The 25,458-nt window shown below is 34.1% G+C and overlaps 1 protein-coding gene across 7 annotated transcripts in view; it reads left to right on the plus strand.

Annotated features, from left to right (window-relative positions):
* The window catches only part of PCNX1 (pecanex 1), a 172,472-nt gene that overhangs the window by 72,280 nt on the left and 74,734 nt on the right, over positions 1 to 25,458 (plus strand). For 4 of the 7 annotated variants that reach the window (XM_089907905.1, XM_030763392.2, XM_089907904.1 and 1 more), the window contains 5 exons: positions 2,339 to 2,523; positions 14,982 to 15,072; positions 16,578 to 16,635; positions 18,427 to 18,644; positions 24,297 to 24,450. In XM_089907905.1, coding sequence (XP_089764031.1) covers positions 2,339 to 2,523; positions 14,982 to 15,072; positions 16,578 to 16,635; positions 18,427 to 18,644; positions 24,297 to 24,450 — 706 coding nt within the window. The remainder of the gene's footprint in view (positions 1 to 2,338; positions 2,524 to 14,981; positions 15,073 to 16,577; positions 16,636 to 18,426; positions 18,645 to 24,296; positions 24,451 to 25,458) is intronic. The other 3 variants (XM_030763391.2, XM_022570220.3, XM_022570219.3) reach the window with 3 other exon arrangements.

Raw genomic sequence — 25,458 nt, forward strand, 5'->3', positions numbered from 1 at the left:
TACATATATTATAAAATTTCGTCTTCTGAATCTGAAGGATCGTAGTACTTGAGCTACTCAAAATTTTCTCCCTTGTGAAATTTGGTCATTTTGGTAAGGTTTATGGATAACTTTAGATGGCTTCCAAGGACAGACTTACTATTTATAGTTATGACTTAAAAAGTTAGTGCCGGTAAGCATTGTAAGTGTTTTGCAGACTTATTTGTTTTTAATATGTTGCATACATTCCTGTGCTCTATTTAGATTATGTACTTTTTTTTTTTTTTTTTTTTTTTTTTCGGTACGCGGGCCTCTCACTGTTGTGGCCTCTCCCGTTGCGGAGCACAGGCTCCGTACGCGCAGTCTCAGTGGCCATGGCTTACGGGCCCAGCCGCTCCGCGGCATGTGGGATCTTCCTGGACCGGAGCACGAACCCGTGTCCCCTGCATCGGCAGGCGGACTCTCAACCACTGTGCCACCAGTGAAGCCCTAGATTATGTACTTTTTATTGGCTCTAAAAGAAGCCTGAAAAAAAATTAATGTTTCAGGTAGTGGTGATTAACAGAACTTTCTGTGGTGGTGGAAATATTTTATAATCTGCACTGTCCAGTATAGAACACACTAACTACTAGCTTCTGCTCACTCTGGTAGCTGTGGTAGCCATGGTAGCCACTAGCTGTGTTACGTAGCTCTTGAGCACTTGAAATACGGTTAGAATGAATGAGGAACTAACATTTTAGTTACTTTAGTCATGCGTGGCTACTGTCTTAGACAGTACAGTTCCAGAGTGTGTTCTGTTACCATAACCACAGCTTTCAGCAATATATGAAGTATTTTTTACTTAGTCTTATTTCATGGTTACAGTTGACCCTTAAACAACATGGGTTTGAACTGTGTGGGTCCAATTACATGTGGGTGTTTTTCAATAATAAATACTATAGGATGACATGATCCGTAATTGGTTGAATCTTTGGACGCTGAACCGTGGATAAGGAGGGGCACTATAAGTTATACGCGGATTTTCAACTCTGGAGATTCGGCTCCCTAACCCCCGCGTTGTTCAAGGCTCAACTCTACTTCAAATTACAGCTCTCTTCCCAGTCTGCAGCAGGATTAGTCTTGTTTTATAGACATCAGAGAAACCGCTGCGTTTAATTCAAAGGATTAGAGAGAAGTTGATACTCATGAAAATGATAAAGTTACTGAATAAGGCCATTCTAAGTAGCATACTTCTTTTAATTCCTAAAAGGTCTAATAATAGTGCAGAGTTGCATTGAACATTATGTAGAGAACGACATATAATAATTATACTCAGAGTGTTTTCATGAGTTTCATCAGTTTAAATTTGAGTGTTATACTAAGAAAGTTAAAATTCATAGTGTTTTAAAATATATATAAACATAAAATGAGTTAAGAATATAATATAGTTTCTTAATTTTATCTAATTTTTAGATAATTTTAATAACATTTATAATCACAAAATACTAAGTATTTTTAAATTTTTGTAAAATTCTGAAAAGACTATAATATCCCTTGAGAAATTACTGGTTTCCAAATTATTTTTATGGTTTTGTAAAACGATGGGCTCTTGTAATGAAACTTTGGTATGAATTGGAAAAGATAAGAACAAAATTCACTAAGGGAACATAATCATTTTAACTAACACCTGTATATAAAGCCTGTGGCCTTATTTCAGAACTATGTAGGCTTTTGATAGAAAAAACACTTTATATATGAATTATATTTCTTCTAGCATCTCAGCAGTCATTTTTATTTCACTTGATTGAGTCACTGTTTTTTATTCTGGTTTTCTTCACTAGTTTGTGATTTTCTTTTGATTCAAAATTGTCATCTTGGTTGCATTTGATAAAGATTCTTTGGTTTTCAAGTGCATAGAAATTTTGTCTTATTGTGAATTTGAGATGCCAGAATATTTGAAAGAACAATTCTAGAATAATTATATCAAGGTTATTTATAAAAATGCATATTGAACTAAAAAATAGGTTTTTTCTATGAGGGACCAGCTACAACCTACAGATATTTAGTGTACTTGTGACTCTTCTTTGCTACTTTTTTCCTTATACTAGAACTTTGTTGTCTTGAGGTGGAAAGGTGTCACAGATTGGTTGCTTTACGTATACATTGAATTTTTTCTGTGTTCATCACCATGAATCAGATTTCTAAAGACCAGAAATTTTAAGCTGGCAGTATGATCTGCATATTTTACAAAGTTTGTTGGCTCTTTCTTAGGTTACATTGAAATCTTTTTTTTTTTTTAATTAGTTTTCTATATTGACTTCTAGCTATTGTTTTCTCTTTTCTTCCCTGTAATGTCTCCCCAATCCATGTTTTTTCCTAGCCTTCAAGATGGTCAGCAAGACCAGCAGTCCACAGCCCAGGTCAAAGTCCAGTCCCGCCCCCCTTCCCAGGCTGCAGTGCTCAGTGCTAGTGCCTCCTTGCTGGTGAGAAATGGGAGTGTCCACTTAGAAGCATCACATGACAATGCATCTGCTGTAGGCGGCAGCAGTTTGCACGATGAACTTGGTACGCAGGCCTTATATAATCTTGGTGACGTAAAACTTTGATGTGGCAGATAATGGGTAACAATGATTACACTTCTCTCCTGAGATAGCTTCATTTTGGAACTATGCATAAGAGCACTTTTTTTTAGGATTTGCCCTGTGTATAAGGAAAATTTGATATTTGCTTTTCCTTTTTCTGTTTCTTTCAACTCTTACTCTACATTTTCTTTTGAGCATGTCCGTTATTAGTGGTAAAGTATTAATAAATGTTCATGCTTTACTGTCCTGTTATAACGATTTGGGCAATTTTATTATTTCTTGGCATTTGTACCATGTGGTGAAATGTTGAGCTTTAAAAAATTATTTTGATTGAACCTTAATTTCTCTGAATTCTCTGCTGCAGGAAAGGCAAAAGTACTTTCTAATGGCCTATTACTGTATAATCTTTCTTTTAAGTATTCTATATTTTACTTCAATGTCTATCATCTGAAATAGGACTTACTATAATTCTAAATGCAGTATTCTGAGGACATGATGGCTCTATACCACTATCAAATGACTTTATAAAGTTTTTTCTTTTTCCTGTTAATACATCTAAAAATAGAAATATCAGTTATTAAATAGTTAATTCTCAGAGAGGTGGTATAGTTTAAAGCCTCAGTAATGCCTTAAAAAGACAGTATTTTGTACTGGTTTGTTTTCTATTTCTCTGTCCAGTTTAGCTTTCTCGTGCTCAAAATGCAGATGAATAGCAATTTAAGTAAATATAATGAAGAAGAAAATCCTGTTATTCAGAAACACATATTTCAAAGTATTATATTTGCTTATTACTGTGATTTTGTTTCTCCGTATTATAACTGTCTTTCATTTATAAAGAAGATAATTTAGTTGATGCTTTTACTAGAAGGATGGATGGTATAGGGTGCCCAAAATAGGTATAATAAAATTTCATATGCTATTTATTGACTCTTTACCCATTTTGTAAAAACTCTTAGTTACAGAGAGAATTAGTAAGTATTAGATATGCATATTGATGAAAATTGTCGTCTTTAGCAAATCTTATAGAAAGCTGAAAATGGTCATCTGAGGTATTTATACATTAGAATGTACGGTGATTTCTAAATAAAATGAGAAGGCAATAAGACATTTTAATTTTAGAGTGCTTTTGCTTTTGAGTTTGTAATTTGAAGAGGGCAGGGAGTCTATAAAGAGGGTGTTTGAGAAGAGTAAGGTAAACTTTAATTTAGTTACTTGCTTTGACTGAAAGTAGGGATGCTTCCTTAGTTGCAAATATATTGAGTAAATCGTATCTTTTTATTGACATTTCTCTTGGGTTAACCCAAAGTTCCTATGAACAGAGGACTTGTCAATTTGTATGTGTAAAATTACAGTCACTATCACCATTGTCCATTGATCATTTGGCAGTAGATTAGCTAAGCTTAGTTTTAATCCATTTTGGATTTTTAAACTCTTGTCAAATGAAGAATAAATTGAACCAGTAGGTGATTTTCCTTTGTAAAAATTCTTAATTTGCTCAAAAAACTTGCTAAGCAAGATTTAGTTATAAAGTTCCATGCTTAAACCACATGCAGATTATTGAGAATATGTACATATCAATTTAGCATCTACTGGTGAATATTCAGGATATTCTCTTAAAATTTGGATTTTATCTTTTGTGTTAACTGGTTTCTGATAGTTCTTGGCCTGTGGTAATTGAATGTTGCCAAATTGAATGCTTAGTAATAATTAGCACAAAACACACAATCAATGGACAGTGTATACCTGTTCGTTTCATAGCACATAAGGTTGGCCAAAACAGATTCTAAAAATGAACTGCAGCTGAACTTGAAGGAATTGGTAGACACTGATTTTTTAATATATTCCACTAGAATATTTTTGTTGCATAGTTTAATTTTCTACATGATTTTAATTAACAGTAGTAAAATAATTTTGTGTGAATGAATTTGGATACTGTATACTCAAATATGTTGAAGTTAGCCATGATACTCCCTGAAAGTATGGAGTATTTACAAAGGATTGCTTCCTTCCAAATTTAGCTTCTTCAACTGAAAATTTTAAATGTATAATTTTTACATGTGAAAATTTATAAATACACATAATACATTTATATAACACACTCATACACATACACACTCAAACTTACATATATCCACTTATACATATATATGTTTGGATGCATATAAATGTTTTTATGTGTATACATGTATATGTTGTAATTGTGCGTTTACTTTTTAAAGTGAGGAATATTAGCCTTTTTTGATTAAAGGAAACTTGCAGTCAGGCATTATTTAATTCCAAGCCTAGGTAGTTTTCCTTAACTATGTTTTTGACATTTCTACTCTGTGGTGTCATAATACATAACCACATCCATTTCCTATACTAAACCCTGAGAATCCTTATTTTTCTGTTGCATTTTATCTAGCATTTCAAGATTATCAGGTAGCATTGGACGTGGTGGAAAAGTTCATTGACGATGGCATTATAAGGTTTTATTAGTAGCTTAATCAGCAGAGAAAAATACATTTTCATCATCCATTTTCCACAGGCATAATAATTGTTCATCATAATTTTAAAAACTGAATTATAAGTGTATAATTTAGAACCTGGTTGGAAAAATTTGGATGGCTTCCTTTCTCATTTCTAGACTTCATTTCCATGGAAACTTTGTTTAAATAATTATGTAAGTGATGGGTAAGTTTTGAAGTTAAAATCTTTGAAAAGGAAATTACTATCAAAGAATTTCTCAAATCCTTCAATGTAACATGTTATTCTTTTTGTAAAAACCACATTCTAAAGGTTAATTTTCTTTTTATCAGCCTTTTGTTGAACTTACTTGCAGTTGATTTCATACTATAGTCTGAATTAAACTGCAGTTTTACTAAATAAAACAAGCTTTTGCTTATTACCCAGGTAAGTCACACAAGAGACAGTTTTTATGTTAATCCTGGCTTCCGCTTGTGAATTAAGACTAATAAATTGATGTAGTGATGAAACAGGTTATTATAATTGATAGTTAAGCTCTTATTATATATCACATCTCAGAGGAAGTATTCTAGATGGGATCAAACAGGAAAATTTGTCTTTTTTTTTTTCTGTGTATGAAATTAGTGGTGGTGAGGATATGTTTTGAGAAGTATATATAAAATTATTTTCGTGTGAAAAATAAAAATACTGTTACAGGCAAGAAATGAGGACAATAGAGTTCTATGTTTATCAAGACATAAATGTAAAATATATAAATATCATAGGTAGTGTTCCTCTGAATTTAAGACTTTCTTAATTTCATTAATGTATTAGAGGTTTAAAGAGTAATGAATTGATTTTTCTAAGGTTTTTTAAAAATTTCATTACTGTACAAGTATTTACAAAGAAGATATTCTTTCTGATAATCCGCTTTACTACAGAACTTATTACCTTGAAAATGTGATCAGCTCTAGAAAAAGATTTAATGGAAATCTGGCAACACCCTATTGACCTTCTTAAGCAGTTTCTAGCAGCTATGCATTATTAAGGAGAAATACAATTTGGAGGCTTTAAAATTTTTTTTTTTTAAAAAGCAGAGACTCAGATGATCTATAATACTTTCAGTGATTTTTATGTTAGTCTTAGTGTTTAAAATAGATTATATTATTATGGACTACTCTGTAACATTTTGGGCTCTGTCATTAAGTACTTCTCATTACTATAAATACAAAGTCAAGATGGCTTTAAAGGAACCTTGGAGTCCATACTTTAGTCTTCTGTGTTATGGTAGATCTTTTTCATTCATCTAAACTAAAAGTTATATTCTTTTTTGCAACAACCTTGATCTTACCCTTTATTGTTGTTTTTGAATACAAATTCTATTTTTTGGACCTTTTTGCAGGGGAGGGCAACACAAAGTATTTATTTATTTAACATCTTTATTGGAGTATAATCGCTTTACAATGGTGTGTTAGTTTCTGCTTTATAACAAAGTGAATCAGCTGTACATATACATATATCCCCATATCTCCAGTATTTATAAATGAAAGTAAAATGTTTATTTTTATGGAAACAGTAAAAATGCTTCATTATCTCTGGAAGGAAGAAGTATTAAGAATTTAGGGGGATGTATTCTATTTATACTTTTTGGTGTAAGGATGGGAAGAGCATGTTCTAATACAAGTTTACAAATACTGGTAAATAAAATGAAGAAAATTAAGTCATCTGCAGTCTTACCACTCAGAGATAGTCACTATTAACATTTTATTTTTATTTCCTTTCTTTTTTAATGCATACATGTATATGCTTTTCTAACACAGAACTGGGATGATGTTGTATGACTTTTATGTCACGGTATGAGTTTTGCTTCTTGCTGTTTTCTCTTAGCACATTTGAACATTTATTCATGTTGTTTTTTAACTTGTTCTTAAGAGACTGCGTAATATTTTATCACTGAGAGCTACATGAAAGGTAGTGTAGAATAGTGAACTCTAGAGTTAAACTTCCTGGCCTCAAATGCGAGCTTTACCACTTCCCAGCTGTGTGACCTTGGACAAGTTATTTTCTCTCCCTGTGCCTCAGTTTCCTCATGTATCAAAGGGGGGGATAGTAATAATACTTCATAGGTTTGCGGTGAGGATTATACCTATTAAAATATTGAAAGCAATTAGAACAGTGCCTGGCAATAGTAAATTACATAAATAATCATCACTATTATTGTTAACATTATTATTTATTACAATTTATTTAACCAGTTAATTAACCCCATTGTTAGTCTTCAAGATGATTCCTGATATTTTCTATTGTAATAAACACTCTGCTGAACATCCGTTGCACAGCCCTTTCTGTACAGCTGTGATTTTGTCCTTAGGACAAATACAGTGAAATGGAATTATCCGTCAAGGGGAAATAAATATTATTGAGACTTTGATGTATACTCTTAATTGCTTTATGGAAAGCTTGTTTACACTTTATCTGGCAGAGTTTGAGAGTGTCTGTTTTATCCCCACAAATATTAAAATTAAAAATAAACCTAGATAAATTTTATCTACTCTAACCGTCATTTCCTGGAAATGCTCAGAAGTTTATCATTGTTACTGTGGAAAGACTACCGGCATATTATTTTTAAAAGTTTGGGATGCTTGAACTACTCTAGGAATTTTACAGTAGATAACAGAGACTGGTTGAGATATCTGATTTGTTGCTTGCCAGTCTGTGTTGTAAAGAATTCATTGAAGCACTATATTAACTGCTTTCTAACATTAACATTCTTACGATTCTAAATTAAATTTGACTAGTATGTGCATTAGTTAGAATATAGGTAGAGTCTTTAATGGAGAGACCTGCCCTCCCTCATCCCCCATCAGTGACTGAAATTAGAGAGAAGTTTACATTTCTCTCATAACAGTCTGTTGGGAGCTGTCCCTGGCAGATGAGTTGGTTCTTTTATCTTCCACATATGGCTTCCCTGCTTGGTCCACAGTGACTGCTCCAGTTGTTGACATTTCCCCCAAGACAGGAGGGCAGTGGGGAGGGTGGTGCTAAAAAAAGGTCAAGGACAGCTAGCCTTTATCTTTCAGACTGTGACTTGGGAAATGCGCCTGTCACTTTCTCCTGCCTTCCATGGGCTCATACATAGTCACGTGGCAACTTCTAGCTTCAGGAGAAGCTGGGAGAGGTCTCTAAGTAGAGAGACATAGGCTCAGCTGAAATTCAGCGAGGGGAAGGTCCTATTTTTAAAAGGGATAAGGACAAGATGCATACTGGAGGCCAGACATCGGTCTTTGCCACAGTAAGACAATAAACGCTTCAGATCAGTAAGATTAAGATCAATGACCAACTAGAAAAGTTGAGAGTTACAAGTAGCTTGCAATTATGGGCAAACAGCTCAACTTTGCTCATAATTTTTAAAATTGCAAATTAAAAATAGGATTATGATATTTTTCATCTACTGAATGTGTAGTGATGTCCATTGTTGGAAAGGGTCTGGTGAAATAGTCCACTACAAGATTGAACATTTTTGGAGGGAGGTTTAGAAAAATAGACCAAAAATGCCGATATATTTTAATCCACAAGTTTCACAAAAATGCAAAGATATATGTACGTGGATATTCATTGTAGCATTGCTTGTAATTTGGAAAACTGTAAACAATCTAAATGTCTGTTACTAGAGAAACCCTGATGTATTATTCATGAACATAACTGTAATGTTCAGAACTTGATATATATGTGTTATCGACATGAAAAGGTAAGCTATTTAGTAAGCAAAAGAAGTAAATTTTAGAAAGTGTGTATGAAGAGAATGATCCATTTGTTTTGGGACAAAATGTAGATAAAAATTGTTCAGAAGAACACAGAAACTGCTCTTGGCAGTGGCTTTCTGTGGGGAGTGGGGAACTTTCTTCGTTTTATATACTGCTTTTGAATCTTTCGATGCGTCATATTTTTAAAATGAAACACAAAAACAAAACAACAAATGTCACTCATTCTCCAGAACCTTGATTAGTAACTTGTGGAAATTTCACTGACTACATGCTGTCTCATGTTCATCCATCTACTTGGTCTTTTACCTGACTAGTCTTTTTTTTCCTTGTTTGTTTTTAAATCAACTTTGTTGACATATAATTTTGGCATGATAAATTGTGTTCATTCAACATGTACAATTTGGTGAGTTTTAACAGATGTGCACGTCTGTGAAATCCCACAGTCAAGATACAGAACATTTTCATTATCTTCAAAAGATTGTGCCCCCGTTGCAGTCCGTGCCTCCTCTGCTCCTGGCCACAGGCATCCACTGTGTGCTTTATGTCATTATGTTTTTCCTCTCCTAGAAGTTCATATAAATGCAGTCACACAATATGTCGCCTTTTGTGTTTAGTTTTGCACTTAGCATGGTGCTTCTGAGATTCATTATGTTGTTAGCAGTATGTTCCTTGTTGCTGTGTATTCATTCTATGAGCTTACTATATATTTTATATTCATTCATCTGTCAATGGACAAGTTTGTGTTGTTTCCAGGTATTGGCTCTTGTGAATAAAATGTCTAAAATGTTTTCAAAAGTAATTTTATATTCCCACCAGCATGTATGAGTTCCAGTTGTTCCCATTCTCGCTGACATTTGCTATTTTTGGCCTTTTAAATGTTAGCCCTAATGGGTGTATAACGATATCTCATTGTGGCTTAAATCTACATGTCTCCTGTGAGCAGGGATGATGAGGATGCTTTGGTGTGTTTATTGACTATACATATTATATATCTTCTGTGAAGTGTGTCCAAATGTTTTACTCAGTTTTAAAATCAAGCTGTTTGTCTTATTATTGACATTTAAGAGTTCTTTTGATATTTTAGATACAACTAATGTGTCAGATACAAATTACAAATATCTTCTCCCATTCTGTGACTTTTTTTGTTTATTTATCTAATCATTTGTAATGTCATCAATGTCATTGTTATGGATTATTTTACCAAGATGAGGAGGACTTGCCCTTTTGAAGGAGATGTGAGATGATGAAATTATATCAGAATATGAACTTGTACATTCACTTCTGGAAGGTTCACCTGATCTGGGGATTCCACTTATTGAACTGACATGTTGTGTTAAGTCAGAACTAGCAAACAGTGACCATGGCAGTAAAATAGATCAGTATATGAATCTCTTTCACTGTTACCAAGCAATAGACTTTATCTGTCTTTTCTTACCAGTACTCAAAAGCTCTCTTCTAAACCAACCTCTTTCTTCTCATTTCTACCCTTTTTCTTATTCTTCTCCTGTTTTAAAAACCTAGCACAGCATTGCCCGTTCTAGGAAGAAGGGCTGGTTGTCAGTGTTGAACAGGAGCAACATAGTGACTTGATTTCCATTTAGCACGAGAATTAAAGAGATTTTATAAGAGTAAGGCTTTTGGTCTAGGACAGGGATTGGCAAACTATGGCCTGGTGACTATATCTAGTTTGACGCTTGTTTTGTAAATAAAGTAAATATTTATTTTATGTGTTTTCTGTGGCTGCTTTCACGCTACAATGGTAGACTCGAACTGTTGCAACAGAGACCATCTGGCCCACAAAGCCTAAAATATTTATTATCTGTCCCTTTACAGAAAAAGTTTGCTGATCCCTGGTCTAGGGAGAAACAGGTCCATAAACCTGTAAGCAGCAGTAAAATGAGTCATTTCTGTCTGGGTGAAAACTCATGTTTCCTCAGAGACTCACAGGCACCACTCATAATAAGGGGGGTGCTATCCAAGAAATTGGAACTTGTCAAGGCCTTCTCTCTTAGAAGTGTCATGTATTCATTGTAATGGCATTGTGAGCACAATACTCATCACCACCAGAAAAAGACACTTTTCGTAGAGTACTCAAGTTCGTCATAGAGATGTGTGTAGTCCCCCAGTTGTCTTCTAAAAACACTGTAAAGCTGCCTCCCTTGTCTCTATCTCTCTTTGCTCTTGTAGGCCCTCCTTGCGCTAAGAATAATGCTAGAAAAGTGAGAAGTCAAGCAGTGTATCAGGGTTAGGCTTGGAGAGTGCAGAATGAATGGGGGTGTAGGGTGGGGATCTACAGAAGGAAATCGTCCAAGAAATGTAAGAGGCCTTCTTTGTCGTTGGCGCTAGGAAGATTGGAAGAACCCTACGGATGATTTGTCCTTCTGGTAACCACCTCCTTCTAAGATAAATAAGTGAAATGAGAGTGACATTAAGAATGCATTAAGGGTTTCTCACAATATTAACTGAACTTTGTGCTACGTGGTGAGGATTTTTATTGATAGGACTAATTAGAGAATCTCATTAATTTCTGTGTCTTATCAGTGCTTTGCCAGTGTTTATTTTGGTTTTTTGTTTTTTAATTAATTTATTTATTTTTGGCTGCGTTGGGTCTTCGTTGCTGCGCACGGGCTTTCTGTAGTTGCGGTGAGCAGGGGCTACTCTTCGCTGTGGTGCACGGACTTCTCATTGTGGTGGCTTCTTTGTTGCAGAGCACGGGCTCTAGGTGCGCGGGCTTCAGTAGTTGTGGCTCGCGGGCTCTAGAGCGCAGGCTCCGTAGTGGTGGCGCACGGGCTTAGTTGCTCCGGGGCACGTGGGATCTTCCTGGACCAGGGCTCGAACCCTTGTCTCCTGCGTTGACAGGCGGATTCTTAACCACTGCACCACCAGGGAAGTCCCCAGTGTTTATTTTGAATTTGTGACTTCAGGGAAATGCTTCAAGTGTCCTTGTTCCTTAAATCAGTATTCAGTTTTACTTATCTTCTTGTTCATCACTTATGTATTGACCTGTGGTTACTGGAAATTCTCCCACCTCAAGAAAAATAGGGTTTTGTGTAATTAAATTGAATTTTTGAAGACAGTAGCAGTCATTATTGAATATTTGAAACAGAAATACCAGGTGCCTTAACTTTTCTTTATCTTAGAGATGCTATATCATGGCCAATGTCATTATTAAGTCTGAAATTCCAGCCTCCAGTCTTGTTTGTCAGAAATTAATGTTTTTCTTTTAAAATCATGACAGAGCCATACTGTTAGATATAATTAGTTATGTTATGACCTGGGAGTTGAATTATGAGGAGATAACTTAGTTTATAATCATAATGCATGTGAGGAGGACATATTTCATTGATGTTTTACTTTCTTCCCAGTTAATGTTCATTAGAAATAATATTTAAATGGAAGTATTTTTCTAAATACAGAATACTTATTAAAATAGGGTTATTAATAAGGGCACATTTACTTATTAGTTCAGAAAGGTTAGCTGTGATTATGGTTTTAATCTCAAATGAGGTATATGTCAAGTTGTTAGGTTTGCTAAGAAGATTTGTACAAATTTAAGATATTATTAATTTTTATAAACCAATAGCAATATGTACTTATTTCTGTTTTGGTTATTTTTGAAGATGTCTTTAGTAGATTATTATATTCATATATTAAAATGTTACTAAGTTTTTCTCTGAAACCTTAAGCTAAACACTTTTTAGTGTAGTTTTTTTCTGAATTATCTTCTGAATAAAATTTGTTACTTCTGAAGTGCTGTCAGCTGCCAAGCCCAAAGATGTAAAAGGGACATAGGATCTGTTCTTTTGGTGGAGTTAAGTTGGGACTACACCGTGAAGCCTTAATACCAAGTTAGTTTGTTCTGACATATGACATGTATGTTTTTATGAACCTGACATGTTTGTAAAGTTAGTAGGTAGACAGACGCTTCTTAGGGAAAAAAAAAGCAGTGTTGAAGTCATGCACATTTGTTGTAATTATAACTGCCCTTTTCTTAGACATGTTTTATGCCTTGTTTAAATTTTACTCCTTGTTACTCCGTGGTTTGTACGCATTCAGAGTTGTAGATTTGTAGTTGTAGTTGTAGGTTTATGTAGTAATAAAACTACTCAGTTTTCCCAGCTTTCTTTCTGAAAAGCTTTTGGGGGGGGTTATTTTTATTTAAAATGCACCCATTTCTATATAAGTTTCATACTAGGCATCTATACATAAAAGACAACATAGTGGCAGTAATGACCTAATCATCTTTTACTGTTTCGGTTGAAAATTACAAAGAGTAATATTTTAGTTGATTTCAGTTGCATATAAATATGTATTATTTTTAATATCCCAAGAACAGGACTTATATTACTAAAAATCCCATGGAATGCTTAAATACTCAGAATATACTCCAATAATTTAAATTCTACTGAATATAGAATTAACTTATTTCAAAAATACACACAAATTATGTGATATAAGCACAAATATTTATGCATTCCATTCTTACTGGATTTCACACAAGCCCGCCCAGCCCTGTTACTCTGATTGAGTCATTTAATGTGGTTTTATAATTCTGCATTTATGCAATCTGTGATTTTGATCAGGTGTTTCTTTTTTTCTGCTGATCTAAGTTAATTTTAGCACAGCCCATCTCTGATTATCCATGCTAATAAGTAAGGAAAGAGCACAGCATAAAAAGTTACAATTTAAAAATAATTTTAAAATCTCAGTCAAGGCAGTTTTTAACTTTTTTCTTTGCTAACAATTTCTGCAACCCACCCTATCACTTCAAAAAACCCTATCATTTCATTTTAGTTCCCTGCTCTGGTTTCTGTTAGAGGTGCAAAGAGTGAGTAACTCATGGCTAGAAGACAGGGGGGTAAAAAGCAGAGTTTTAGATAATCTACATGCTCAGTAATCCTCCTTTGAAAAACAGCAAATGAGCTGAGCATTTCATAGAATGCCTTTTCCCCTAATTTATCTCAGGAGTATTTTGACCAAAAAAAATGCTCATACAGAAAACACCATAATAGGATAAAATATTGTGACACATACGAAGTACTCAAATAATCCTGTTTAATAAAGTACTTTTTCTGATTGTAGTCCTTTTGACGAAAGAAGTAATTGTTGAAATGTTCTGTGAACCCTTGGTTATATTAGAATATTATGGGGGCCTTTTATTGTCATTTTTCAAGGATTTCACTTAAATAATTCTTATTGTATACTGTTTTCACTGTAGTCATGGAAAAGAAATCTTTTAGCCTTGTCATCAAGTTGAAATTGCCCTTCAGATTTCTCATATTTATAACCTCAGTAGTTCTAGCTAGTAAAACAAAAACCTCATAAATACTCAAAAGGCAGTCTGGACTAGATCCAAACAGTTGCAGTTATATACCTCATCTTATTGTCCTACTAGAAATTTATATTCATTTATTTATGCTCCCTACCCACCATTGATATGGCTTACCATAGATCTTCAAAGTACAGCGTGCATTTCAGACAGTATTCAGGTTTCTAAAATTCCATTATCAGAAATCATTTTAAGTTATACAGTTCATTTTAAGAGAGTTTTTTTTTTCAAACCTATATTCTTTGCAACCAATAAAATTTCTAAGCCTTTTATCAGTTCTGTAGATACTTGGCTACAGAAAATGGTGTTCCTAAATCCTTTCATACAGTTCTTGTAGAATCATACAGTTATTAATGTTCACTGAATACTGTAGTTTGTCACCAACATTATTATACTTCATTCATTGAACTTCCTTAGATCCATATTGATACTTTTCATTTCTTCTTAAAAGTAAAACAAAACCAAAAAACTCTGAAGGTAATCACATAAATTTGTTGTCTTGCAGTTTGAGCTATCTTAAAACTTAAGCAGCCCTCCAAATGGCTACTCACCACTTGTAAGTAGTGGTCAGGTGACCTTTAAACAACATTCAGTTTGTTTGTATTATAATTTGAATTGAGAATGTGCTGGGAGGAGAAAAGAGAAGGAGACTGCTATTACGAAGCTGACTTAAATCACTTGTAACACCTGATTATGTATGTTGACATTTTGCCCCACTGTTTAGCATTCCTTTTCAATTCACATCATGCTGAATTACATGTAGATCATTGTTTTTTAAATATTTTGGAAAAAGAAGGTTATAGTACATTTTCTTAGATTGTAACAAGCTTAAAATTAGTGTTTCATGAAGGAAAATTTCTGAGTATTCTAATGGCTTTTTTAAAAAAATCATTTATTTGCTAGGTAAGTTCTCTTCTACGCTTTATGAGACTGGTGGCTGTGATATGTCACTTGTGAATTTTGAACCAGCAGCAAGAAGAGCATCCAATATCTGGTATGTGTGAAGTCATATTAGGAGAGTGTATGTACTTGCATATGTTTGCCGTTTTTAAAGTTTGTAAGCGTTGAGATAGAAAAGTTATTTTGAAAACATTTGTTTATATTGGCTTAAATAAATTGTCATTATGCATTTGTCACCAAAGAATTAAAGTAGAATTTTTTGCTGTGGAAAAAAAGAAAGCTGTTATTCTTAAAACAAAAGCTATTATGAATTTAAAAAAAATTAAGTAAAAATTTCCTGTAGATCTTACCATGGGACAGCGGTTTCCCGCAATTTCAAATTTAACTATGTATATATTGCATGATGGAAAAAACTTATTAGAAAAATATTTACACAGCTAAGTTCAAACCCATCGATTCTCTTTCTTTGTGTAATTTCAAATTTTTATTTCTGTGTGAGGGTTTTGGTCAAGTGTCTTTTTAAATGATTATCTTTCATTTTGTTTTAAAATGTGTTTACCAGCTGTAAGAAGGAGGAATTTCTTAAAATATGGGTCATATGTTGCATTTAGTTTCTTTTCTCTCCTTCCTTCAGGAAGGAATTATGTAAGATAACAGAGAAGTTAGGAGGAAAGCAAATAAGAAATAGAAATCTTGATCGTATAACATAATCAATTATAGTTTAGAATGTGTTAAATTTTTTTCTGAAATTTTAATCTTACTCATCTATTCATATTGCTGCATTGAAATTCATTGTTGATTGATTAGCTCACTTTTTTTCCACAAGAGTCATTTGATTCTTATTTTAGGACTTCCATTTAATAGTGGGACACACCTATTTATATGTTACATATCTATGGGCAGCCTTTTCAGTTTTGAGGGTCTCTTTAAAGCAATAGGGTCTTGTGATCACTTAGCTTAGCATGCTGAAAAGCTAGAACATTTCAGAAACTGTACTCTTTAATAAAGCTCCTTTAGTCCAGTTTCAGAATTCACCCCCTCAAAAATGATTGGAGTGTTTAGATGATTTTGTAGCAGTGGAAGCAATAGGAGGATGGAGCAATGGGAACACTTTATTATGTTTAATATAGTTCAAGATAAGAACAATTCCTTACACCATAAATGTGGTAAGGTCTTAAGTTTTGAAATCTAAATTTGACTGAACTGTGGAAACTGAATTGTCACGTTCTAGACTATTATATCATAGGTTAAATTTATTATGGCTCCTGGCAATATGTTAATTGCTTTCTTAAACAATTTTCACAAGAACTTTGTGATAGAGGTACTTTTATCCTATGTTACCAATGAGGAAACTGAGGTATAAAAAGGTTAGATAACTTGTCCAAGATCTCATTCAGTTGTTGAGGAGATTTGAATATAGATACTTTGACCCAGAGGCTATGCTCCTAATCACAACTCTAGGAAAATTCGATTTTGCACTTTGAACTTTACGTGGAAAAGTAGACAGTGTAAGTATCATGTAATTGTTAATAGACTTATTTTTCTTTCTACTACTTGACAAGCTGTTTATTCCCTAAAGTCTTCTTCATTTTTCTTTAGTGACACGGATTCACATGTATCCAGTTCTACCTCAGTTCGATTTTATCCACATGATGTGGTAGGTTTCCCTTTATTTTTATAAAATGCTGTATTTTCAGATTAAGTAGCTATACAAATCAGAAGATTGATGAGATTACAACATATCAATTTTGTTGAAAACTGGCAAAATCACCTTTGCTGTCCCATAGTGGATCTCTTCTCATAAGTCCTTTGTTAAGAAACAAGCGTAAAGCACCGTGATGTTTAATTAGCTATTTATGAATCAGTAATTACACTTTTGAGGGTACATAGAGGTCTATTTACTCACCAGTGTCATAATCTGGTTGTGCTGTTTTTAACTGTGCCATTTTAAAACTTCATTTTGAGCATTATGATTTTGGTACATAGCTAACTGATTAGGTACTTATCTACTAACTGTTGGTTAACTATCATTTATTCATATACCAGTGTGTGTACTTAGTGATGTTATCGCTGTATAAAAAATTGCCCTATGAGAAGCAGTGGGTATATTTTAAAAAGATAACACTGCCTTTGTGTGATGTATATCAAAATATATATATCGAGGTTAGAAAAGATGAAACAGTTGAAATCCTTATAAGCAATATTTAAGAGATACGAGGTACGTGTAGATAAATTTTGTGCCAAAGAGATTAATTATTAGCGGCTTCCTGAAGATGACGAGTTGTGAGCAGGGTTTTAAAACCATAGATGTGAATTGGCACAGAACGATAGTTTTCAGCATTTGGCAATGTCTGGAAATATTTTTGCTTGTTACAACCAGGGGGATGCTGTAGGTATCAAGTGGGTGGAAGCCAGGGATGCTGTAAAACATTCTACAGTGGAAAGCGTAGCCCCCACCCAAAGAATTATCTGGCTTGAAAGTACCTGTAGTGCCAAGATTGAGAAACCCTGGCATAGAGGATAAGGGAAAAAAAGTGTTTGGGGAGATATTTGTCAATGCTTAGAGACAGAAATGGCTGTTATATATAAGAAACATATTTTCTTGACTATACCCCACCCCTGTGTAGGAAAAATAAAGACTGTCCCTACTCTTCTGCTGCAGTGTATTCCTGGAAACTCCACAGGAAAGCAGAAATGGGGAAATGATTACGGTGATCCCTTGGTATCCGCAGGGGATTGGTTCCAGGACCCTGTGAGGATACCAAAATCTATGTTTGCCCAAGTCCTTTATATAAAATCGCATATTAGTATTTTCCACTGTTAAATGGTATGAGAGCCTTGAGACAGCAAAATGCTGGCTAGTGCTATGCTAAATGCAGTAAACTTTGGATTCTTTCAGAGGAAGGGGAAACTGGTGAATGGATGAGTTGAAGCGGAAACAAATGTAATGTGGTAATATCCTGTATAGCCTCAGATGAGCAGCCTGCCAAAACAAAAATAAAGGAGTGTGGGAGGGATTTGAAAACAGCAGTAACAGTGATAAGAGACTGTACGAAGAATTGAGATTTGAAGGCATTGAATCCAGTGCAGAGGAGCTTAGATTTGACACAGTAGTGAGGTTCATAGCTTAATGAGAGAAGAGAAGGGGTAGGGAGAAGGGAAGCCGCTAATGATTCCCTGTTGGTGATTTTAATGGATTCACTAGCTATACAATCATAAAATACTAAAATTTCAAATACTTCCTAGTAAAATCTTTCCAAAAGGCCTTTGTTGTAGTTCACTTCCTTTTGTCACCTTCTGTAGTTTCTAACAATCATAAAATATCCACAAGCGTGGACTAGTGTAGAGAATTAAGGAGGTTTAGATAATTTGCAAGCTGATTGCGTAGCCCTTGAAGCATGACTTGATTAAAGATACTTTAAGCCTTTCAATGCCGATTTTCTTTTAGCTCTCTCTTCCACAGATTCGATTGAACAGACTATTGACCATCGATACAGATTTGTTGGAGCAACAAGACATTGACCTGAGCCCTGATTTGGCAGCTACTTATGGTCCAACAGAAGAAGCTGTCCAAAAAGTTAAACACTATTATCGCTTTTGGATCCTGCCCCAGCTGTGGATCGGCATTAACTTTGACAGACTCACACTTTTGTCCCTGTTTGATAGGTGAGAATATAGTGTGATATTAAAGATATATGCAGATTTTATTTTTAAATTGAAATGTATTAAATTACCCATTGAGTATTTGACTTGGTTTCCATGTTGGAAGGTGTTTTCTATTTTGGTTCTCTTGAGATAAAATTTAAGTTAGTAAGGCTCCCAAACATTGACTCTCCTGAATCCATTAAAAGCTTTTTTTGTGGCAATTTTAATATGTTTATTTAAAAAAATGCTTTTATCATTAAGAATCATGCAACTGTACTTAAAAGCCAGAGAATTTGAGGTGTTAATGACCATAAGGTTATATGTAATATGACTCTAACTATAAAAGGTATAATAGTAAACAGTATTAGTCAATTATGAACTTGGTGACCAACTGCTGCTTCTAGTTGACATGGAGTAACAAAGACTGGGTTTACTCTTCTACCTGAAACAATGAAAAACATAAAATGCATGAAACAGTGGTTTTCAAGACACTGGAAATAAGACAGAAAAGGACCGTGATTCCTGAGAAATGGGAAGCAAATTATGTGAGCCCACCTTACTGCCTTAAGAGAGTCCCCAGGCTGTGGTACTTAAGTAGAGTCCAGCAGACTTCCTGAGTTGAGGAGGTGGAGCTCAGAGTCCAGGGAGACTAGAGCAGCTCAAGTCTGTAGGATAGAACATCAGAGAGAGGATTGCTGCTCAGAGAGATAACCTCAGAGACTTTTCGTGGGTCTCCTCAACTGTTCAGCAGAGTATTGGTAAGAGAATGTATATGAGGAAGCCAGGGTCAGAACGATGTGAAAGAAACAGAGGGACAGTGCCTGGCACACAGGGCTGGGGATAGTGCCTATCCCCACCCACCATAATAATTAATACTTTATGATGCATTGTGTAGGGTACTCAGGAATGTCTTGCCTTAGAAGTGCGGAGTAATTAGCCCCAGCATGAGCACTGCTCCAGACCCACCTAGCAAGTCATAAAAGCAAGACCTGAAAGGATCAAACTGTTCCCAAGTAGCATAACAAAGCTCAACAAGATTTGTAGAAATCCAGAAATTCTCACCACATAAAAAGTTAAAATTCACAATATCTGGCATCCAGTCAGAGACTACCAAGCATACAAAGAAATGACGAAATGTGATTTATAATGAGGGAAGTAAGGAAACCCACCTGTAACTGCCACTGATATTAGAATTAGCAAAGACATTAAACAGTTATAAGTGTACTTCGCATGTTAATAAAAATTAAGTAGAGATATGGAAGATATGAAAAAAAAAGACCCAAGTCACACTTAGAGATGAAAACTAAAACGTCTGAGATGAAAAATACAATGGATGAGATTAATGGTAGATTAGACATTACAGAAGAAAATGTAAGTGAAGCTGACAGCATGGTAGTAGAAACTATTGAAAATGAAACAAAGAAAAAAGAATCATTCTCTTACTCCCATCCCCCAATGAAAAGAATATACAAAATGAAAGTAAACCAAGGGAGACAGGAAGAGAGAAAAAATTTTGAGGAAGTAATGGTGGAAAGCTTTCTAAATTTGATGAAAACTACAAATGTACACATTGAAGAATCTCCATGAACCTCAAGTACAAGAAACATGAAAAAAACTATACTAAGGCACATAATTGTTCAAAACCAGTGATAAAATCTTAAAAACTGCAAGAGAAAAAAAGATGTAGTTTGTACAGAGGAGCAAGAATAAGGAAGACATCAGATTTATTGTTGGAAAAAATACAAATGAGGAGATGATGGAGCAGCATTTTTAAAGTATTGAAAGGAGAAAAAGACTCAACCTGGACTTCTGTAGCCAACAAAACCGCAAAAACCAAGATGAAATAAAGACATTTTTGGACTAGGAAAAACCGAAAGAATTTTTTTCAAGCAGACCCACACTACAGAATATATTACAGGATGTCTTTCAAGCAGAAGGATAGTAATACCAACTGGAAATATGGACCTACCCAAAGAAATAGAAGATCACTGTAAATGGTAAGTAACTACATGAATAAATATATTAAAATTTTTCTTCCTAATTAAATTTCTTTGAGACATAATTGGATGTTTAAACAAAAATAATAATGGGGCTTCCCTGGTGGCACAGTGGTTGAGAGTCCGCCTGCTGATGCAGGGGACACGGGTTCGTGCCCTGGTCCAGGAAGATCCCACATGCCGTGGAGCAGCTAGGCCCGTGAGCCATGGCCGCTGAGCCTGCGTGTCCGGAGCCTGTGCTCCGCAACGGGAGAGGCCACAACAGTGAGATGCCGGCATACAGCAAAAAAATTTTAAAATAATAATGATAATAATAATGATGATGTATTGTGTGATTTATAAGATAAGTAAAAGTAAAATTCATGACAATAATAGCGTAAAGGACAGGAAGGGGCATATAAGAGTATACTACTATAAGTTTCTTATACTGTATATGAATTAAATATAAGTTGCTTATACTGTATGTATACTTATACTATGTCACTTGAAGTAGACTGTCATAAAATGTATACTAAAGCAACTACTAAAGTAACAAAAGAAAGTTATAACTAGTAAGTTAAAAAAACAAAGGAGATAAAAGAGATTCATAAAAATTACTCTCTTAATCTAAAATAAGGCGGAAAAGGAAAGAGATCAAAAACAGATTGACAGAAGATAAATGACAGTATGATAGTTGGAAAAGTCAGAAATTGTCAAATTGGAGAAAAAAAGCAAGACTCAATTCTTTGCTGCCTACAAGAAATGCACTTTAAATATAAAAGCAGAAAAGATATACCATGCTAACACTAATCACAGTAAAGCTAGAGTGGCTGAATTAATGTCAGACAAAGTAGATTTCAAAGCAAAGAATATTACCAAGGTAAAAGGAGGTCATTTTATAATGATAAATGGTCAATTAATGCATAGGATTTAACCATCCTAAATGTTTCTACATCTCAAACAGTGCTTTGAAGGAAAAGCTGATAGAAATAGGAGAAATGGATAAATTCACAATTATAGTTGAATTCAACACACCTCTCTCAATAATTGATAGAACAAGTATGTAGAAAATCAACAAAGATATAATTGTCAGCCAACCTAAGTTGATTGACATTTATGGAACACTCCACTCATAACCACAGAATACACATTCTTTTATGTGCACACAAAACATTTACCAAGATAGACCATATTCTGGGCCATAATATAAGGATCAAATTTAGAAGGATTTGAGTCCTATATAGTGTGTTCCTTGACCACGGAGTTAATTATAAATCAGTAACAAAAGAGCCTTGGAAAATCCCTAAATATTTGAAAGCTAAATACATCTAAATAACTCATAGATCAAAGGACAAATCAAGAGGGAGATTAGAAAATATTTTGAACTAAATAAAAGTGAAACACAATCAGAATTTTTGTGATGCCACTAACACAGTACTTAGAAGAATTTATAGCACTGAATAAGAAGAAAAGTCAATTCAATGACTTCACCTTCCCCCTTAGGAAACTAGAAAAAGAAGAGCACATTAAGCCTAAGAAAGCAGAAGAAAGAAAATCATAAAGAACAAAGCAGAAATCAGTGAGGACACAGAAGACAGTAGAGAAAAATCAAGGGAACCAAAAAGCTCCATTAAAGTAATATACTTTAGCCAGGCTGATCAGGACAAAAAAAAAAAGTTACAGATTACCAATATCAGGAATGTGAGCTAGGATATCACTACAGATTCTACAGGTAATAAATGGATAATAAAATATTTTGAGCAGCTGTATGTAAATAAATTTGACAGTGGACAAATTTCTTGAGAGATAAAAATTATCAAAGTTCTGAAAGAAATACAATATCCTAATGTTCCTGTATCTATTAAATAAATGGGCATTGTAGTTAAACACCTTCCCATAAAGAAAATTCCAGGCCTAGATAGTGCCAAAATAATATCCCGAATCAGTGAAGTGGAGAAAGGATAAGCTTTTCAACAAGTGGTGCTAGAAACATTGGATTTCCATATGCAAAAAAAAAAGAAGAAAAGAAAAAGAAAGAATTTGTTTTATTACCTTGCATCATATTACAAAAATTAACTCAGAGTGGATCATAGGCCTAAATGTGAAATCTAAAACATAAACTTCAGAAAAAAGCAAAACGTAGGAGAAAAGATTTGTGACCCTGGATTAGGCAAAATTGCACAGATGTGACATCAAACACAGATCAATGAAAAAACAAATTGATAAATTGGATTCATAAAAATTAAAAACTAACAAAAGCCGAAGGGAGAGCATGTGTTCAGTGACAAGCGACATGGACAGAATATAGTGTAACAGGGCTGACAGGGATCATTGGATTCGGCAAATCTGGAATTCCACAACTGCCATATAAGAACAAATGAAAATACCAGTGTTTCATTTATTGATTTGAAATTACTATTGAACTTGTTTTAATCTGGGAGAACTATCAAGTGAAATAGTACAGAGATGTTTGTGAATTTTATTTTTTAGGTCAATTGATTATAAATTGGGCATTGATGTAATATAAAGAAATAAAAATCTTTTTATGATTATGAAAACAATTCTTTATTAAATATGTCGAAAGATTTTAAGACAGAGGCCAGCCCAAATCCTTCCACCCAGAGAGAACCATTATTAGTAGTACCAATTGATATATTGTCTTTTTAAACCTGTATATATATGTTTCTTAAGTAATAGAACTTGTATCTTCGTATACAGTTTTGTGTCCTCCTTTCTTTGTATAGCAAATGTACTGAGCATGTTCCTGTGTCAGTAAATATTCTTTAAAATCAAGAGTTTTAGCACATACTTAACATTTTGTGAATCAAATATCCCCAAGAAGTAAGATAGATTCTTATTTTTTGGCATGATTTATAAAAGTCATCTTCAGGGACTTCCTTGGCAGTCCAGTGGTTAAGACTCCACTCTTCCAATGCAGGGGGTGCAGGTTTGATCTCTGGTCCGAGAACTAAGATCCGATATGCTGTGCAGTGCAGCCAAAAAATAAAATAAATTAAAAAAAAATTATCTTCATTGCTGTATGTAGTATGTTGAACATCGTACTGCTTCTTTTACAGTGTCAGTTTAGTAAAATATAGAATTGTCTGAGTAACTTTGATAGAGGCAGCATTGATGGTCTATCACCGCCTTCATTCTCAACATATGTAAGAGCCTGTGTTTAAGTAATTTTAGTAAGATTTCTGATTATTTCAGATGATTTAGACATGGGAAATGAAACCACTTGGTATCAAAATTTGGTTACGAACTTTGTCATATAAATGTTTCCAATTTAATTTTCTAGAAACTCTTTTGAGATTTTGTTTTTCGAACTTGTTTCTTTGTATATTTCCTTTATTTGCCATTCAGGTTGTTCAGTTATTTGGCAACAAACTTGACAGAGAAGCAGATGATAAGAAGAGTAAAGTTATAACATAGAAATTGAAACTGTATTATGTATTATCATAAGAAATTCACAATCCACTGTAGCATGCTTTATTTGCACATAAGGATGTGTGCCAGTTTTCTATCTAAACTGAACATACTTTTTCAGTATGATCCAAAACCTTGTTCAAACCCAGTACTAAAAAGAAATCTTAACAAGCATAGTATGAACTTCATATTGATGTCTTCCCTTTTTGCACTCTGATTAATTTCTTGTAATGATGATATACTTACTCATAAATTTTTCTGTCTACAGGAATCGTGAGATCCTGGAAAATGTGTTAGCTGTCATCCTGGCTATTCTTGTGGCTTTTTTGGGATCTATTCTTCTCATACAAGGCTTCTTCAGAGATATCTGGGTCTTCCAGTTCTGCCTGGTGATAGCCAGCTGTCAATATTCACTACTTAAGGTACCAGCATCTCCCTTCTCTTCAGACTTTAGCATCATAGTTACGTTAAAAAGCAGAAGGTTTTGTATCACTCATTGAATTATAGTAAGAATATAAATTTTAGATTTATTTTCCTTGGACGTTTACGTTAAGATTGGGAAAGGAACAAAAGGGACATGTAAACTTTAAAAAATAATGACATATGAATGAAGCTTCCTAAAAACGTTTTTTGTATTAAAATAAAAAAATAAGAATTCGAGTTCTTTTTTTCTCTCTCTCTTTTTCTTTTCTTTTTTTTTGGCCATGCCACATGGCTTGCTGGATCTTAGTTCCCCAACCAGGGTTATAACCCAGACCCTGGCAATGAAAGTGTCAGGTCCTAACCACTGGACTGCTAGGGAATTCCCAAGAATTCGAGTTCTTGAAATTCATTTGATAAATTAAAATAAAATGAAACTGTCCTACTCTCATATTTTAAGTCTTCTATTATATAGGTGAAATTTATTAAGATCCATCATTGGTAGATAGAATAATGTCAAAACTAGCATATACATTCTTTGTGGACACAGAGAGCAGAAGATCGGTGTCCCTTTGCTTTTGTTTAAATAGTGGTTCTAAAATACTAAATGTTATCAATTTTAAGCTTTCCATAAATGGGAGAATCAAATACCAAATTTTTCACTTTTCCATGCCATATCAGTGTGCACTGGTAACATGGACTGTTTTCTTTCCTTTCTTAGCCAGTACTGGTTATTTGCCTGATACATACTAACATGCAGAACCCTCTCCCATCCTGAAAACTATTTGATTAGTTCTGTTTATACCATCAGCTATCCTTTCTCTTTTCTCTCTCCATTTATAGACATCTGGAATAAACCACCTTTGTCAACTGCTCCATTTCTTCAAGATCCATCCATACTCTTTTCCTCGTTACATTATTGAAATTACAGTCTTTGTGGGCTAATAATCTCTAATTGCCAAATCTATGTTCTTAGTCTTCATTCTCTGTGAGTGCTGCATCATTTAAAT

Source organism: Delphinapterus leucas, chromosome 2, assembly GCF_059928025.1.
Source record: "Delphinapterus leucas isolate spDelLeu-1000000601 "Yukka" chromosome 2, BTC_Dleu_Yukka2, whole genome shotgun sequence".
Lineage (NCBI taxonomy): Eukaryota > Metazoa > Chordata > Mammalia > Artiodactyla > Monodontidae > Delphinapterus > Delphinapterus leucas.